General features: G+C 35.7%; 1 protein-coding gene across 8 annotated transcripts in view; it reads left to right on the plus strand.

Moving 5' to 3' along the window:
* Arhgef6 (Rac/Cdc42 guanine nucleotide exchange factor 6) overlaps window positions 1-18,006 on the plus strand; it is a 110,357-nt gene that overhangs the window by 56,940 nt on the left and 35,411 nt on the right. For all 8 annotated transcript variants that reach the window (XM_078034217.1, XM_078034216.1, XM_078034218.1 and 5 more), the window contains 3 exons: window positions 7,126-7,220; window positions 10,967-11,062; window positions 12,547-12,669. In XM_078034217.1, coding sequence (XP_077890343.1) covers window positions 7,126-7,220; window positions 10,967-11,062; window positions 12,547-12,669 — 314 coding nt within the window. The remainder of the gene's footprint in view (window positions 1-7,125; window positions 7,221-10,966; window positions 11,063-12,546; window positions 12,670-18,006) is intronic.

The following is an 18,006-nucleotide window of genomic DNA, read 5'->3' on the forward strand; positions in this document are numbered from 1 at the left end:
TAAAATAGACACTAGTATTGCTGTAAGTATATACGTGACTGCATGACCAATGTGATTCTGCAACCTGAACACTCAGAAAAATGAGAAATTATATCCCATCTAATTCAAATGTATGATATGTCAAGATCATTGTACTGTCATGTGTAACTAATTAAAACAAATAAAAGATTAAAAAAATAAAGGATGGAACAGTATTATATTGTGCATATATACCACATTTTCTTTATCCACTAAATAACCACTGATGGATATTTAGGTTGATTCTATTTCTTGATTATACCAGGTAATGTTACAATAAATGTGGGAATACAGATATATCTTCAACATACTGGTTTCATTTATATATGCAATGATGGATTGCATGCTAGTTCTATTTTTAGTTTTTTTTGTTGTTTAATATCCATTTTTTTAAAATAACAGCTATGCTAATTTACATACCCACTAGCTGTGTACAGAGATTCCTTTTTCTCTACATCCTTGCTAACACTTGTTTTTTTTTTTTTTTGTGTGTGTGTGTGTGGTTCGGGGGATCAAACTCCAGGGTCTCATGCATCCTACACAAATCCTCTATCACTGAGCTACATCCCCAGCCCAATATTTTATCTTTTGGACAATAACTTTCCTAACAGGTGTAAGGTGATATCCTTGTGGTTTTGATTTGGGTTTCCCTGATGATTAGTGATGTTAAGTATTTTTTTAAATATACCTGTTGGTGATTTGTATATATTATTTTCAGAATGTCTGTCCAGACTATTTGCCATTTTAAAATCAAATTGTTTTCTTGCTGTTGAGTTATTTGAGTTCCTTATGTATTTTGGATATTAACCCCTTATCAGATGTATAGTTTGCAAATATTTTCTCCTATTCTGTGGGTAATTCTCTTTATTCTGTGATCTTTTGCTGTATGCAAGCCTTTTAGTTTGATTTTTTTTTGCTCTTCTTTCTTGTGCTTTTGTGGTGTTGTATAAAAATATCATCATCCAGACCAATGGAATGGATGAGATTCCCCCGTTTTCTTCTAGTAGTTTAACATTTAGTCTTACATGTAAGTCTTTTATCTTTTTTGTGTGTGTGGTACTGGGAATTGAACCCAGAGACAATATATCACTGAGCGATATCCCCAGCCATTTATGCTTTTATTTTATTTATTTATTATATATTAAGAACCCAGGGGTGCTTAACCACTGAGCCACATCCCAAGCCCGCCACCCACACCTTTTTTTAATATTTGGGTCTCACTAAGTTGCTTAGGACCTTGCTGAGTTGCTGAGGCTGGCTTTCAACTTGTGATTCTCCTGCCTCAGTCTCCCAAGCTACTGAGATTACAGGTGTGCGCCACTGCACCAGCTTTTTATTTTTAAGTTGATTTTTGTATATGGCATAAAACCACAATCTGTTTTCATTCTTCTGCATATGGATATTCAGTTTTCTCAACATGATTTATTAACAAAACCATACTTTTACCATGTGTGTTCTTAGAACCTTTGTAAAAAAAATCCATTGGCTATAAATGTGTGATTTATTTCTGAATTGTTATTTCTGTTCCATTGGCCTGTGTGTTTGTTTTTATGTCAGTATTATGCTGTTTTTATTACTATGGCTTTGTAGTGTATTTTGAATTCAGATATTGTGATGCCACCAGCTTTGTTCTTTTTGGTTAGGATTGCTTTATCTATTCAGGGTCTTTTTTTGTTGTTGTTGTTGTTGTTTTAGTTCCATATGAAGTAGAATTGTTTTCTTTATTTCTGTGAAGAACAACATTATACATAACACATACAATGACATTTACCCACCATTATAGTATTATACTAAATAGCTTCACTACCTCAAAATTCCTCTGTTTTGCCTATTCATTCTTCCCTCCAACCCATTATTTCCTGGCAACCACTGATTTCTTTCTATTTTCTTTTTTACAATCTTCATAGTTTTGTCTTTTCCTGAATATCATATAGTTGGAATTAAACAGTGTGTAGGATTCACAGATTAGCTTCTTTCACCTAGTAATTCCAACTATCTTTCTTTCTTTCTTTCTTTTTTTTTTTTTTTTTGTACCAAGGATTTGAACATAGAGGTGCTAAACTACTAAGCCACATCCCTCGCCATTTTTGTTCTTTGTTTTCAGACAGGGTCCCACTGAGATGCTTAGGGCCTCGATAAGTTTCTGAGGCTGGCTTTGAACTTGTAACCTTCCTGCCTCAGCCTCCTGAGTTGCTGAGATTACAGGTGTGTGCCACCATGCCCAGCATCTAACTTTCTTTTCATTAGTGTTAACATGATATCTCTTTCTCTATTCCTTTTCATTTATATGTTTTATGTTTCAATTATATTTCTTGTAAATAGCATGTTTGGGCCTTGGTTTTTTTATCCCTTCTGAAAATATCTGTCTCTTAATTAGAATATTTAACCAATTGGCACTTAAAATAGGCATTAATATGGTTGAATACCTATCATTTTGTTGCTGTTTTCTATTTGTTGCCCTTTTTTTTTTTTGTACTAGGGATTGTACTAGGGGCATTTAACCACTGAGTCACATCCCTGACCTTTTTTTTTTAAAAAAATATTTATTTATTTTTTAGTTGTGGGTGGACACAGTGCTTTTGTTTTATTTATTTATTTTTATGTGGTGCTGAGGATCAAACCCAGGGCCTTGCACATGCAAGGTGAACACTCTACCACTGAACCACAACCCCAGCTCACATCCCCAGCCTTTAAAAATTTTTTTTGAAACAGTTTCACTAAGTTGCTTAGGACCTCACTAAGTTGCTGAGGCTAGCTTTGAACTTGAGATCCTCCTGTCTCAGCCTCCTGTACCACTGAGATTACAGGTGTGAGCCACCATGTCCAGCTTCTTGCCCTTGTTCTTGTTCTGTTTATATCTTCTATATTTTTCTGTTTTTTATTGTTTTAATTTAGCATTTTATAGGATTCCATTTTCTCAGCATATTAATAATAATGTTTAAAACTGTTTTTTATTGATTGCCCTGGAGTTTAAAATATACATTAACATCGAATCCCAGTTTATTTTCAAATAATACCATACAAGATATGCACTATATCCACATTTATTACAATGCCTTATAATAACATGTTTGTCCTAATCACTTCTTTATTTCATCATTGATGTTATTAATTTCACTTATATATAAGCATACCTAAGTGTATACATATACACAAATAATCAAATACATCATTGCTATTTTGAATAGTTTATTGTTTCTTAGATAAGTTAAGAATGAGAAAAAAATGAAAATTTTTATTTTGTCTTCACTTATTCCTTTTCTATTCTTTTCTTGTTTATGTACCTTCAAGTTTCTGATTTATATCATTTTCCTTTTCTCTGAGGAACTTTTTTTTAACACTGTAGTATGCTTATTGTTGACAGTTTTTGTTTGTCTAAGGAAGTCTTAGTTTTCCTTCACTTTTGAATAATAGTTTCACAAGGTACAGAATTTAAGGTTGGTGTTTTGTTCCTCAACATTTTAAATAGTTTACTGCACTCTTTTCTTGCTTGCATGTTTTCTGAGAAGTCAAATGTAACTTTTACCTGATCTCCTGAATAGATAAGCTGCTTGGTTCCTCTATCTTCTTCAAAGACTTTATTTTATTTGTCTTTTTAAAAAATTTTCTGGTGTCTGAATATTATATGCCTAGATTATTTTGCATTTATTCTCCTTGTTATTCCCTCAGATTCCTGGATCTGTGTTTGGTGTCTGACATGAATTTTGGTGAAATTCTCAGCCATTATTGTTTTAAATATGCCTTCTATTCATTTCTCTTTTAAAAATTAAATTAATTTTATTTTATTTTTTACACAAATAAAGCACAACTTTTCATTTCTCTGGTTGTACATGATGTAGTCACACCATTCATGTAATCATACCCATACATGGGGTAATATTGTCCATCTTATTCCACCACCTTCCCTCCTACAGATCCCTTCCCCTCCCCACCCTCACCTCTGCTTAATCCAAAGTTCCTCCATTCTTTCCTTGCTCTCTCCATTATGGATCAGCATCCACTTATTAGAGAGAACATCTGGCCTTTGGTTTTTGGGGATTGGCTTACTTTGCTAAGCATGATATTCTCCAGCTACATCCATTTACCTGCAAATGCCATAATTTTATTCTCTTTTAATGCTGAGTAATATTCCATTGAGTATATATACCACAGTTTCTTTATGCATTCATCTATTGAAGGACATCTAGGCTGTTTCCACAGTTTAGCTATTGTGAATTGAGCTGCTATGAACATTGTTGTGGCTATATCACTGTAGTATGCTGGGATTACAGGTGTTGAGTGGGATAGCTGGGTCAAATGGTGGTTCCATTCCAAGTTTTCTAAGGAATCTGCATACCGCTTTCTAAAGTGGTTGTATCATTTTGCAATTCCACCAGCAATGTATAAGTGTGCCTTTCCTCCCACATCCTCACCAGCAATTATTGAAGTTTATATTCTTGAAAACTACTATTCTGACTGGAGTGAGATGAAATCTTAGAGTAGTTTTGATTTGCACTTCTCTAATTGCTAGAGATGTTGCTTGCTTTCCTTTATTTCTGGTATTCCTATTACATATATTTGCTTCTCAGTTCCCACTCAGGTGGGACAGGATGGCTAGAGGGGAATGGAGTTGGGGTGTTTTCCCTTCCTCCACACTGAAGGGTAGAAGATGGTTGGTGTTGAGCATTTCTCTTCTCCATGTCTCTTTAGCTCTCATGAAATTCTAATAACTTGTGTGCTGGTAGTTTCTCCTGAGGGCAGGACATTTTAAGAACTGTTCTGGTGTTATTCAAAATGGCTACTTTCCCCCTCCTCCTGTATAAAGCATGAGGATATTGCCTCTGTTCTTGACTGGGACAACTTGTAGGGCTTTTGGAGATAAAACTCAAAGAAGTGTGGGTGTATTCCCTTAATACTGACCCTGTCCCGGAGTTCTCAATTCTCAGGTATATCCATACTGAGCCCCTACCAATCTTGTCAATTAATGCTTCAGGTTTCCCTGCCTGGTCCTGATTCCTGTAGAGGCTTCTAATTGTGGGTCTTTCCTCTGATAAATTGTAATTCTCCTTATCAGCTGTCACTCAACTTTTTGGAGTAGCAGTGCTCTTATGGCCTCACTTTTCTAACAGATCTAAGAAAAAATCTGTTTGCTATTTTTTCATTTTGTCTAGCTATTTACTTCTTGTTAGGATGAAGTAACAACATCCAAGTTCATTGTATGCTGGACTGGAAATCAGAAATCCATCTTTATTCTTTTTAATATAGTTGTTTACAATAAGAACTACTTTAACTGTATTCCCTAAGTTTTTATATGCTATGTATCATTTTAATTCATTCCAAATTTTTCTCATTAGAAAATTTGTGTTTGTGCTTGGATTATCTATAGGGGACAATGTTTCTTTTCCATCACTGGATTAACTTCAGAGAATATCAATACTTTCAGAACTCTGTATTTATATTTTTAGAGAATAGTTTCTGAGGAATAAAGGAACTGAAAGTAGATAAGAGTGGCTGGGAGTGGGGGTTACAATTTAACCTCTAGTTTTTAAAGTTACCCTGTGGCCTGTAACCTTCTAAGTTAGTGATTATTAACCAGCAGCAGTATTTCCCTTTAGCTGATACTTGGAAATATCTGGATACATGTTTGGTTGCTATAATTGGGCTATGAGGTAGGACGCACCTTACATCTAGTGGGTAGAGGCCAGGAATGCTGCTAAACATCCCATGATGCACAGTGCATCTGCTCACAACACAGGGATCATCTGATCTGAAATGTCAGTAATGCTGCTGTTGAAAAACACCCTTTAAACCTCTTAAATTAATCAGACTATTTCCCACTCACCCAGCACTTGCCTGTATAGTAGCTCACTACTTGTTCACAATGGTCCCTGAGGTAGCTGAAATGTCACAATCTGAGATGAGGTGAGTTAAGCATTAAAACTTAAGTAACCTGTCAGTCAGTAGCAGAGTCAGGATTACCATCCTCCAGTCCAGTTGTTTCCTAGAAAGTCCACAGCTAACTACCTGTGCCTCCACTTGCTATTCCATTCCATCTTTTAAAAGCAGACCATCATGCATTGCCTTGTGAGTACAGCCACTCTTTAGTATCTTTGGGTAATTGGTTCCACGACCCCCCTACCCAATAACAAAATCTGTGAATGCTGTGTTCCTTATATAAAAGGGCACACATAGTATTTGCATATAATAGTGTACATCCTCCTATATACTTTAAATAGTTTCTAACTACTTATAATATGTAATAAAATGTGAATGCTATGTAAATAGTTGTCATACTATATTATTTACTGAAAAGAAAAAAAGTTTATACATGTTCAGTACAGATGATATTACTAAAAATATTTTCAATAAAAAATACTTTCAAGCCAGGTGCCATGAAACATGTCAGTAATCCCAGTGGCTTGGGAGGCTGAGGCAGCAGGATTGCAAGTTTAAAGCCAGCGACTTAGGCCCTAAGCAACTCAGTGAGACCCTGAATCTAAATAGAATACAAAATAGGGCTGGGGATGTCGATGTAGCTCAGTGGTTAAGTGTCCCTGGGTTTAAACTCTGATACCAAAAAAAAAAAAAAAAGGTGACTTTTTTTTGGTGTGTGTGTGTGTGTGTGTGTATGTGTGTGTGTGTGTTGCTGAGGATGGATTCCAGGGCACCACATATGCAAGGCAGGTGCTCTGCCACTGAACTATATACCCTTTCCAATATTTTGTGATGCTTGACATATCCTTAAATTATCTTGGCATTGAATCTCTACATCTTAAGGTAGTTGGTCTCAATTTTCTCATCCATAAAATGGGGATAATAATTCTTTGTTAACTAACTGAGCCCTTTCCTGAGAATCAAATTATTCAACACACATGAAAGTATTTTGAACATGAAAAGCTCCTCCAGATACGGGTGACTCCGAAAAATTGTGTTTGTGTGAGTTATGCAATATAACCAGTTGCTAGATCAAAATAAAGTGCATTCAGATTCTGTGCTCCTTACTTATAGTGCCAACCTAAGTAAATAAGGCCTTTATTTTGCTAGTAATTTGGTTAAACTATCTAAAGCTACATTAGACTTTGGACTCTCTTGACAATTATAATACCTTAACCTTTTTTTTCCCCATAGGTGTTACAGAACATCTTGGACACTGAAAGAGAATATGCTAAAGAACTTCAATCTCTTCTTGTTACTTACTTGAGACCCTTGCAATCCAATAACAAGTAAGTTTTTCCTTTGAAACTCCTTGCTAAATAAAGAAAGATAATGTCAGCATATGGAGTCATTACTCTTATGTCACTGAATAATTGATTTTGCCCTTTAGAAGAATTTCCACAGATCACGGGTTGCCAAGAACATGGTCAGGGCAACAGAAATTATGCAAGACGTTGCTCTGGGAGAGCTTGGCTTGCTTTCTGTGTAAGGAATGAGTAGATATGAATTTCTCCTGTTGCAATTTTTTATTTTGTACATTTTTGTGTCTTTCATTATTTAAGTTTTTTTAAAACGTAATCAACAAATACTAATTGCACATATTTATGTGATACAGTATAAAGTTTTTTTAAAAAAATTTAGTTATAGATGGACACGATATCTTTATTTTTTATTTTTATGTGGTGCTGAGGATTGAACTCAGTGCCTCACATGTGGTAGGCAACTGCTCTACCACTGAGCTACAGCCTCAGCCCAGTATGAAGTTTTTTTTTTTTTTTTAAAGAGAGAGTGAGAGAGGAGAGAGAGAGGAGAGAGAGAGAGAATTTTTAATGTTTATTTTTTAGTTCTGGGCGGACACAACATCTTTGTTGGTATGTGGTGCTGAGGATCGAACCCGGGCCGCACGCATGCCAGGCGAGCGCGCTACCGCTTGAGCCACATCCCCAGCCCCAATATGAAGTTTTAATACATATGTGTAATGATCAGATACAGCAGATTGGTGTACCAGCACCCTAAATATGTTTTCTTTGTGTTGGGAATTTTCAAAAGCCTCTCTACCAATTATTTTAAATATACAATTAATTGGTATCAACCATGTTACCCTATGGTGCTATTGGATATTAGAAGTCATTCCTCTTATCTAGTTGCACCTGTTAAACATCCTCTTCCCTTCCTCCTTCCTCACACCCTTCCCAGGTTCTGGTAACCATTATTTCACTCTCTGCATCTATTAGATGAACTTTTTTTTTAATCTTCCATGTATCTAGTACATTTTAAAAGTGGCATGTCTTATTTACCATCACTAAGGACTTGTTGGTGCTTTTATTGAGAAAGCACATAAACTGTAAATTCTCGTGCACATTTGGTATTTCCTTGCCAGGACAGAACTTCTTTGCCATGCTGTGAGAGTGCAATGCATGTAGCATTTTGTAGATATTCATAACAACAATTCAAGACAGTCTTTCGCTGAGCAAATGTGAATGATAATGAGATATCAAAATGTTTATTTTTTATTTTTTTATTAGTTGCTCATGACAATACAATGATCTTGACATATCATACATTTGAATCAAATGGGGTATAGTTTCTCATTTTTCTGAGTGTACAGATTGCAGAATCACATTGGTTATACAAACATGTATATACATACAGCAATACTAGTGTCTATTTTATTCTGCTGCCCTTGTTCTTTAAAACAAAAATGTTTGAACCTTATTTTGGTGTTAGAAATTTAAAGTGATTGTCAAAGGCCTGAAATGAAAACTTAGTTTTTACAAAAGAAAACTCTTGACCATTTAATATGCTAAAAAATTAAACATATAGGGGCTAAGTGCTTTATTTGTATTATTTTAATTGATTATATATCACTAGAGATTGTGATACATAAATAAAGTAGAAAATTTAGCAATCAATCCAAGGAATGAAGGACAAAAGTCTCCCCTTTAATCTCCATAGGAACTGACTTTTATTTATTTATTTTTATACTGGGGATTGAACCCAGGGCTGCTCCTTTATGTGTTTTTTTTTTTTTTATTTTGAGGCAGGATCTTGCTAAGTTTCCTTGCCTAGACCTTGAACTTGCTTACTTTTGCTAGACAGTGGTCTACTATCAACTTAAATGAGTTTTTCGCTATTTGTCTTCCTTTTTAAAAATTATGTTTGTTCAGGTTTGTCTTGCTGAATTTCTGGCTTATTCTCATGGCATTATAGGAATCTTTCTTCAGTATGAAAAGATTGTGTATTCCCTTGTGGGAAGAGTTTGAACATGATCAACAACATTGTTCTGGGCTGATATTGCTATGCAAACTATGAAGTTTGATATGAATCATAGTTCTTAGAGTTGGATGGCACCTCAGGGTCCAGTGCCCTGGGAGAAAATTGCTATCTCCATTGCGCAGACTTAAAAAGAGAGACTGAAGCTCAGAGAGGTTTCCTGCCTTGTCTGTACGCAGATAGTAAGAGACCCGACTGGATCCACCATGTCTCTTGACACCAGGTGAAATATGCTCTTTGTTTTCTGGAGGTGACAAGCAGAGGATAGAGGAATTTAAGTGGTAAACCTGGGAGGGGAGGGGTAGTATTTCAAATGAGGAAGAGACTGATTAGCAATCAAGACACAGTGAGAGGAAAAGATAGGCCAAGAGCCAGGGCAGGGGAGGTGAGAGACCTGAGTCAGACCTGCATTGTTCCTAAATATATTCGGTATGTAGTTGTAGTTCAGTTTCCATTAGTTCTGTCTATCTGGTCGATCCCAGAGTGATCTCAGAAAATTAGAGTGTTTATTGTCTGATCCTGAAGGTGCCAGAGAAGCCCTGTGTCAGGCTTAAGTAAGCTCCTGATTCGGGCCTTTGCTGCTACAAAGAGCAGCAAGCAGACAAGCTGGCCGCTAGCAGTTTCGCTTTTGTCACCCATCATTGGGGAGGTTTTCCAGCTTGTTGTTCAAGAGGGCATTATAGCAGAAGAACTGGAAGCTTTTACACTCTAGGGGTAACTGGAGATGTTTATCTGGGTCTTCCCATTTTTTATTAGCAAAAAATTCTCTTGGAAATACTTTCCAAGGATCATTTTATTCTTAAGGAGAAAGAACAAGTGGCAAACACTAATATGTTGAGTAAATCTTTGGAAAATTTTCTCTTTAGAAGTGGTTGGGAGCATGGAATCTGGAGATAGGATGTTTTGTTTCAATTTCTGTCTTTCCAATTCATTGGCTTTGTGACTTTGGTTGGTGTGCTTAACCTCTCTGGGTCTGGGTTGTCTAACCTGTAAAATAGATACAGCAGTAGTACCTATCCCATACAATTATTATAAGGTTGTTAAAATGAGTTCTTATTTGTTAAAAGCTTGAATAACTGTTCATCACTGTATGAAGGTTGGATCTTGTTCTCATTATCATTTACTGTTTGGTAAGGGAAAACTAGACAAGAACATTCTTCATAGAGAGACCCTAGGTAAAATTATTCAATTTGCTTTTATTTGACTCTACTCCATTACAAAAATGAAGAAATAAACATCAGTATATTCTTTTCCTCTTATTTTCTTTCATAAAGATTTCTTTTAGTTGATTTATGAGCATTTTAGTTCAGGAGAAAGATGATTTTTCTGTTTTTTTTCTGTGCATTATTTGAGCATATGTCTTTCAATTACTTTTCTGGTTTTCCCAGGAGAGGGTACACAAAAGTTTTTACACTTATTCTTAGCCCTGATGTATATTTTATCTATTTAGATTACTTAGGTTTTTATGCACTTGTTATTGATTTTCCTCATGGGTTTATAAACTACCAAAATGCCACCATATTACCACTCATTTTGTTTAGAATTGTTAATATAGGAAAGGGATATCAAAGAAAGAAACTTAAAAAGTTTCCTAAGACCAAGAGTTGGTGTAAATTAAGAAGCAACAGTTAAAATACAGGGATTGCTACCTTCATATTTGCCAGACATTAGCAATCACTCTGCTAACTAGACTATAGATAATGTAACAGCATCCTTCAATTTTGTTAACTGAAACTCCGTGCATTATTATTTTTTTTTTCAGTCTGAGTTCTGTGGAGTTTACATCTTTACTGGGAAACTTCGAGGAAGTATGTACATTTCAACAAACACTCTGTCAAGCCTTGGAAGAATGTTCAAAGTAAGTGTGGCAAATTTGTTAGGATGGCCAGCAACATTGAGTTGTTCTTGTCTTATCTGTTGCCTTACATAGGGTGCTTTATATTTATCCATTTGCTTTAGTTTTGATACATTGTCCCAGAACAAAATAACAATACAGAGAAGATGCACTAGGTGGTGTTGTTTGCAGTGTCAAAGTACTAGATGTGTATCAGGGCTGTATGTTTGGTAAATTATTTCTAACTTTAATTTAAAATCATATCAATTTACTACTTCTGGTCACTTTAAGAGATACATAAGTTCTTTAATTGACCATGGATGACACCTTTGACTCTGATTAAATATTTTCTTTGGTACATTGCAAATTACATGGAAATGGCATTCAGATTATTCTATTTCACACGTTTGTTTTCTCTCATGGGAATTGAACCCAGGGTCTTGTGCATGCTAAACATGCTCTCTACTACTGAGCTACACCCCAGACCATTTTCTCTCTTTTACTCATTCCTTGAATTGTGTCTATTATATTAGGTGTTCAAACACATAAAAGTGAGGAAGGAAAAGTATATCTTTATATGAACTACAAAATAATTTGATGGCTGGTTGCTAAGGCATTCAACTTTGTACTACAAAGTTAACAGTCCTAGTCATTGTGCAATGTATTTCTGTTGCAAGATTAATTTTCTAAATAGCATATCTTGGAGATATGGGTAACTTTCATCTCTATAAAGAAAATGAGGGTAGTTGCCTGTTTCTTTCGTTTTATGGGTCTGGGAGGGCTGTCCAGGGAGAAAGATGGAAAGATCTTAAACTACAGAGACCTGAGGAGCCACTTCAAATGCCAGTAGAGATCTAGATATTTGATATGGAAAGACGTTTACCGAGAAGGGCAGTTTTGCAAACTAGATTCATGATCTTTGTTTGCTGTTCTATGGAGAAACACATAGAAATAAAAGCCCATGGAATATGCCAAAATTATTACAGCAGATATAATTGAAGGGTGTGATTTTGAGTAAGTTTTTCTTTCTCATGCTCCTCTGAGTTTTCTACAAACAAAAAGGGATGACTTTTAATTTTTAAAATTAAAAAAATCTTGAGGCCACCCTGCCAAGCAACCACCAGGCCAACAGGACTATATCATATTCTTTTGTGGTGTGTAGCTTTTGGATTTGATTAGTTTTGTCTGTATTTCATATAAACCAGTCAAGAGTATTTTTAATGTGTCAAGCTAAATTTGAATATAAGCATCTTAGAAATAAACAAACAACCCTACCTACTAATTCTAGGTAAGCATCTGACATACGTATATAGCTGTATTTGGTGGTTAGAGTTTAAAGCAGTGCTCAAAAAAGCCTATATTTCATGGATAAAATGGTTTTAATACAGTTTCATTTTTATCCATGGCAAAACAGTCAAAAGGTTTACATGCTGCCAAGTTTAACTGGAATCATCTTTCACCTTCTGTTTCCTATTTTACATTCTGCGTTTCACCTGTTTCTCTTACAGATTTCCAGAAAATCAACACAAAGTAGGAGGTTGTCTGCTGAATCTCATGCCTCATTTTAAATCTATGTATCTGGCTTATTGTGCAAATCATCCTTCAGCTGTAAACGTGCTTACCCAGCACAGGTAAATTGCTAATATTTTCCCAACTATGTTGTTTTGTAATAAGATCCTTTCTTAGGACCACCTCATTTGGAAATCCAAGGCCTCAGTTGAACTCTTGGTTATCCATGTTCTTGATTCCAGGAATTATTTCATTGTTACATGAGTTAGTCATTAATCCAACACATACTTTATTGAGCACCTACTATGTGTAAGGCCTCGTAGTATCTGATGGGAATTTAGTAGTGAACAAAGAATAGAAGAACCCTTCCCTTGTGGAACATAGATTCTTGAGGGAAATACAGGTATTAAATAAAACATTGTGAACACATTGTATTCCAAAAGCGTAATTAAAAGAATCTGGGAGAGTTTGGTAATGTGGTATGAACTTAGCCTTCCCCACCCTGATGAATGTTTTATTGGAGTATTATTATATTATTATTCAATGTTTTATTTAATATTTTGTGGGTAGAGGAAGTCACTTCTCGAAACAGGTATTGGTAAGGAATGGTGAAAAAAGACCAACACTTATGTGAGCTGTGTGCCACAACCTTTAACAAAGGGTTCTAATGATAATTTACACAAATATAAATTGTTTCAGGTTCATGAAGAACAATAAAATAGTGTCTCCTTTAAGAATAAGGGTCTTGGGACTGGGATTGTGGCTCAGCAGTAGTGCGCTCGCCTAGCATGGGTGGGGCCCGGGTTCGGTCCTCAGCACCACATAAAAATAAAGGTATTGTGTTGTGTCCATCTACACCTAAAAAATAAATATTATAAAAAGAATAAGGGTTTTGGGGGCTGGGGTTGTGGTTCAGAGGTGGAGCACTTGCCTGGTACATGTGAGGCACTGGGTTCAATTCTCAGCACCACATAAAAATAAATAAAATAAAGGTGTTGTGTCCATCTACAACTAAAAAATATTTGAATAAAAATGAATAAGGGTCTTGGGCTGGGGATATAGCTCAGTTGGTAGAGTACTTGCCTCGCATGCACAAGGCCTAGGTTCAATCCCCAGCACCACATTAGAAAAAAAGAAGAAGAATAAAAGTCTTTTGAAGGGACCAGGATGAATGCCACAACTCTCCTACCTTTCCTTAGCTTCAGACTACCCATCCCTGACACATTCGCTGACACATTCGTCTGGACCAGAAAACTGTATGAGAGGCTCAAAGGTGCAGCTTGCCTTTTGATGTCATATGTTAGAAATCCAAGTGGGACAATAGCAAGACTCGTGCTCAGGGGCTTTTTTTTTTTTTAGTTGTATTTGGACACAATATCTTTATTTTTATGTGGTGCTGAAGATCAAACCCAGGGCCTCACATGTGTGAAGCGGGTGCTCTACCACTGAGCTACAGCCCCAGCCCCTCAGGGGTTCTTTTGACTTTAACTCTGGGACTAGATTCAGAGTAGACACAGATTCTGGAGACTGCTTGACACTGAAAGAATAAGTTTCTCTTAATCTGGCCTAGATTAAAAACTCCCAGAATCAGGTGAGAAAATTAGTTAACACCAACCCTCAGAAGTGACAGAAATTTTGGTTTTTGCCTTGGTTTGTTTAGAGCTTCAGTTGTATTATAGACCTGTTATTTAAGGACATTTTTAGATTTGAATCCAGTAGGTCCTAGCAGAAGGTCAATTTTCTTCCCTGAACAAAGTTATAAACACTTTTGAAATAGCAAACATGGAAGTTGGATTTTAAAGCAAGAGAGGCATGGATTTTTGTTTTTAAGGCAAGTGGTTCAAATGCTTAGAAGTAACATTAGCTAATAATAGTACTGGCAATGTGCCAGGCACATGATACAAAAGCCTACCAGGGAGTTACTATTATTACCATCTCTGCTTTACAGATAAGACATTGGAAGGCTTAGGTTAAGCAATCTGCCCAAGAATTCATAGTTGTTAAGTGGTTGAACCAGAATTCAGGTCTGTTAGACTCCCCAAAAATGCTTTTTTTTTTTTTTAAAGAAAGAGAGAGAGGGGGGGGGAGAGATAGAGAGAGAGAGAGAATGAATTTTAATATTTATTTTTTAGTTTTCGGCGGACATAACATCTTTGTTTGTATGTGGTGCTGAGGATCGAACCGGGCCACACGCATGCCAGGCGAGCGCGCTACTGCTTGAGCCACATCCCCAGCCCTAAAAAATGCTTTTTAAAAAGATGTTATCCACAAAGAATAATCTAAAATCAAATTTAGAGAATTAAAATGAGCACCAAGTTCCTACTACCAGTTCATTGAAAAATAATTCACAAATCTTACACTTCAAAATGGAGGAACTGTGATTGGGCAAAGGGGAAGGAGAAGTGGGGAGGGGGACAGGGGTTAGTGGGAAGGAAAGATGGTGGAATGAGATTGACATCATCCTTTTCAAGTGTACAGTGAGTTGATTTTTAGTATATTCATAGACTTGTGTAACTATCCCCAGAATCAGTTTAGAATATTTTTTGTTTGGTTCATTTCCTAAGGAAACCTATACCACTAACAGTCCCTTCCCATTTTCCCCAACCCTACCAGCCCAAGGTAGCCACATTAAAATACTTTATGTCATTATGGATTTCTTTATGCTGGACATTTATGTAGAATCATAAAAAGTATGGACTTTTGTGTCTGTCTTCTTTCACTTAGCATGTTTCCAAGGTTCATTCACATTTTAGTATGAATCAGTACTTCAGTTTTAAATCAATAAATACTATTCCATTGTATGGCTACCATATTGTTCTTCCATCCACTAGTAAATAATGTTGGATTGTGAATAGTGCAGTTTTGAACCTTCATGTATAAGTGTTTGTGTGGGCATGTTTTTGTTTCTCTTGGATAAACACCTAGGAGTTAAACTGGTGGATCATGTAGAAACTCTGTTTCACCTTCAGAGAAACTATCAGACTGTTTTATTTTTTGTTTCTGATCTGCTTCTTTTTACCCAAGAAATGGTATACTGTGAAAATGTTTCCAAAGCAGTGATTACATGGGCATCACATGTATACATCAGTTCACAATTATTTTCTTTTTAATATTTTAGACAATAAGGTTCTCATATTTAAAACACTATAGTTTTTATATATAAAACAAATGTACTTAAATTCATTAAAATATAGTGTAGAAGCAAATTTATGGACTAACAGACTGTTTCTAAAGGGGCTATATCAATTTGATTTCCCACCAGCAGTATATGAGCGTTCCATTTTTCTCCATGCCCTCACCAACATTTGCTATTGTCAAGCTTTCTGATTATTACTCTTATTAGTGACAGTGAAGTAGGTTTCTCATTGTGGCATTGATTTGTATTTTTCTAATGACTAATTGAGAGTTTTTCATGTATTTATTAAGAATTTGTACATATTTATTTGCAAAATGACTATTCAGAGCCTTTACCTATTTTTATCTTATATTTTTATCTTTTCATACATATTAATAGGTATCATATGAAGTTTTAATAAATGTATGTATCATCTAATGTTTAAATCAAGTTATACATATTTATTTAGTCAAAAGTTCTCTTTCTCTTTCTCTCTCTCTCTCTCTCTCTCTCTCTCTCTCTCTCTCTCTCTCTCTCTCTCTCTCTCTCTCGGTACTGGGATTGAACCCAGGGTGCTTTACCACTGAGCTACATCCCCAACATTTTAATTTGAGACAGTTGAGACAGGTTCTCACTAAGTTGCTGAGGCTGGCCTTGAATTTGCAATCCTTCTGCCTCAGCCTCCTGAGTCACTGAGATTACAGGTATGCAACACCATGCCTGGCTACAGTTATCATTTCTTTATGATGAAAACCCATCAAAATCCTCTAATCCTCTAGCTTTTTAAAACGTGTTGTTGTTGTTGTTATTATTATTATTATTATTGTCATTATCTATAGTCCCCTACTGTGCAATAGCACACCAGAACTTCTTGCTCCTATCTATAATTTTGTACCCATTGATCAGTGTTTTTCTATCCTTCCCTTCCCTGTACTCTCTCCAGCCTCAAGTAACCACCATTCTAAGCTTCTGTGAATTCAACCGTTTAGATTCCACATATGAGTGAGATCATGTAGTACTTGTCTTTCTGTGCCTAGCTTCTTTCACTTAATATAATTAACTCAAGGTCCATCCACACGGACACAAATGACATTATTTTGTTCTTTTTTAATGGTTGAATAGTATTCCATTATGTATACCATACCACATTTTTTTTTAACCATTCATTGGTTGATGGACCATTAGATTGTTTCTATGTCTTGGACATTAATGAACAATGCTGCAACAAATATGGAAGTGCAGATGTTTCTTTGACATACTGATTTAATATCATTTGGATAAATATCCAGTATCAGGTTTGTAGGATCATATGGTAATTCTATTTCTAATTTTTTGAGGAACCTCCATACTGTTTTCTTTAATGATTGTACTAATTTCTTTTCCCTCCAACGGTGTTTTAGGGTTCCCTTTTCTATATATCCTTGCCAAGAATTGTCATTTTCTGTCATTTTGATAAGAACCATTCTTATGTGATAATTCATTGACTTTTTTTTTTTTTTTTGGTACCAGGGATTTAATCCAGGGGTCTTAACCACTGAGCCACATCCCCAGTCCTTTTTAAAAATATTTTATTTTGAAACAGAGTCTTCCTAAGTTTCTTAGGGCCTCACTAACTTGTTGAAGCTGGTTTTGAACTCAGAATCTTCCTGCCTCAGCCTCCCAAGCCACTGGGATTAGAGGTGTGCACCTCCATGCCTGGCCTTGATTGTCATTTTGATTTACATTTCCTGATGATTAGTGACATTAGTATTTTTTAAATTTATTGCTCATTTGTATGTCTTCTTCTTTTTAAAAAATATTTATTTTTTAGTTTTGGGTGGACACAATATCTTTATTTTACACATAAATGTAAAATAAAGGATCAAACCCAGTGCCTCATGCATGCTAGGCAAGCACTCTACCACTGAGCCACATCCCCAGCCCCTTATATGTCTTTTTTTGAGAAATGTCTATTTTGGTGTCTTGTGCATTTTTAGATCAGGTAATTTTTTTCTTTTGCTATTGAGTTTTTGAGTTCCTTATAATTCAGCCAAATGTATAGTTTTCAAATATTTTCTCCTGTAGTTTGTCTCTTTACTTGGATGATTGTTTCATTTGCTGTGCTTTTTAGTGTGTTGCAATATCATTTATCCATTTTTGATTTTGGGATGTTGGTATATATGCATCTCTTGGGGGTCTTGTCCCCCAAATTGTTGCTCATTCCAATGTCCTGAAGCATTTGCCATATGCTTTGTTTTTTGTAGTCCTATAGCTTCAGGTCTTACATTTAAGTCTGGAAGCAGATTTGAGTTGATTTTTGTAACTGCTGAGAGATAAGGGTCTATTTTCATTCTGTTCCATGTGG

This window comes from Ictidomys tridecemlineatus, chromosome X, assembly GCF_052094955.1.
Source record: "Ictidomys tridecemlineatus isolate mIctTri1 chromosome X, mIctTri1.hap1, whole genome shotgun sequence".
In the NCBI taxonomy this organism is placed as follows: Eukaryota; Metazoa; Chordata; class Mammalia; order Rodentia; family Sciuridae; genus Ictidomys; species Ictidomys tridecemlineatus.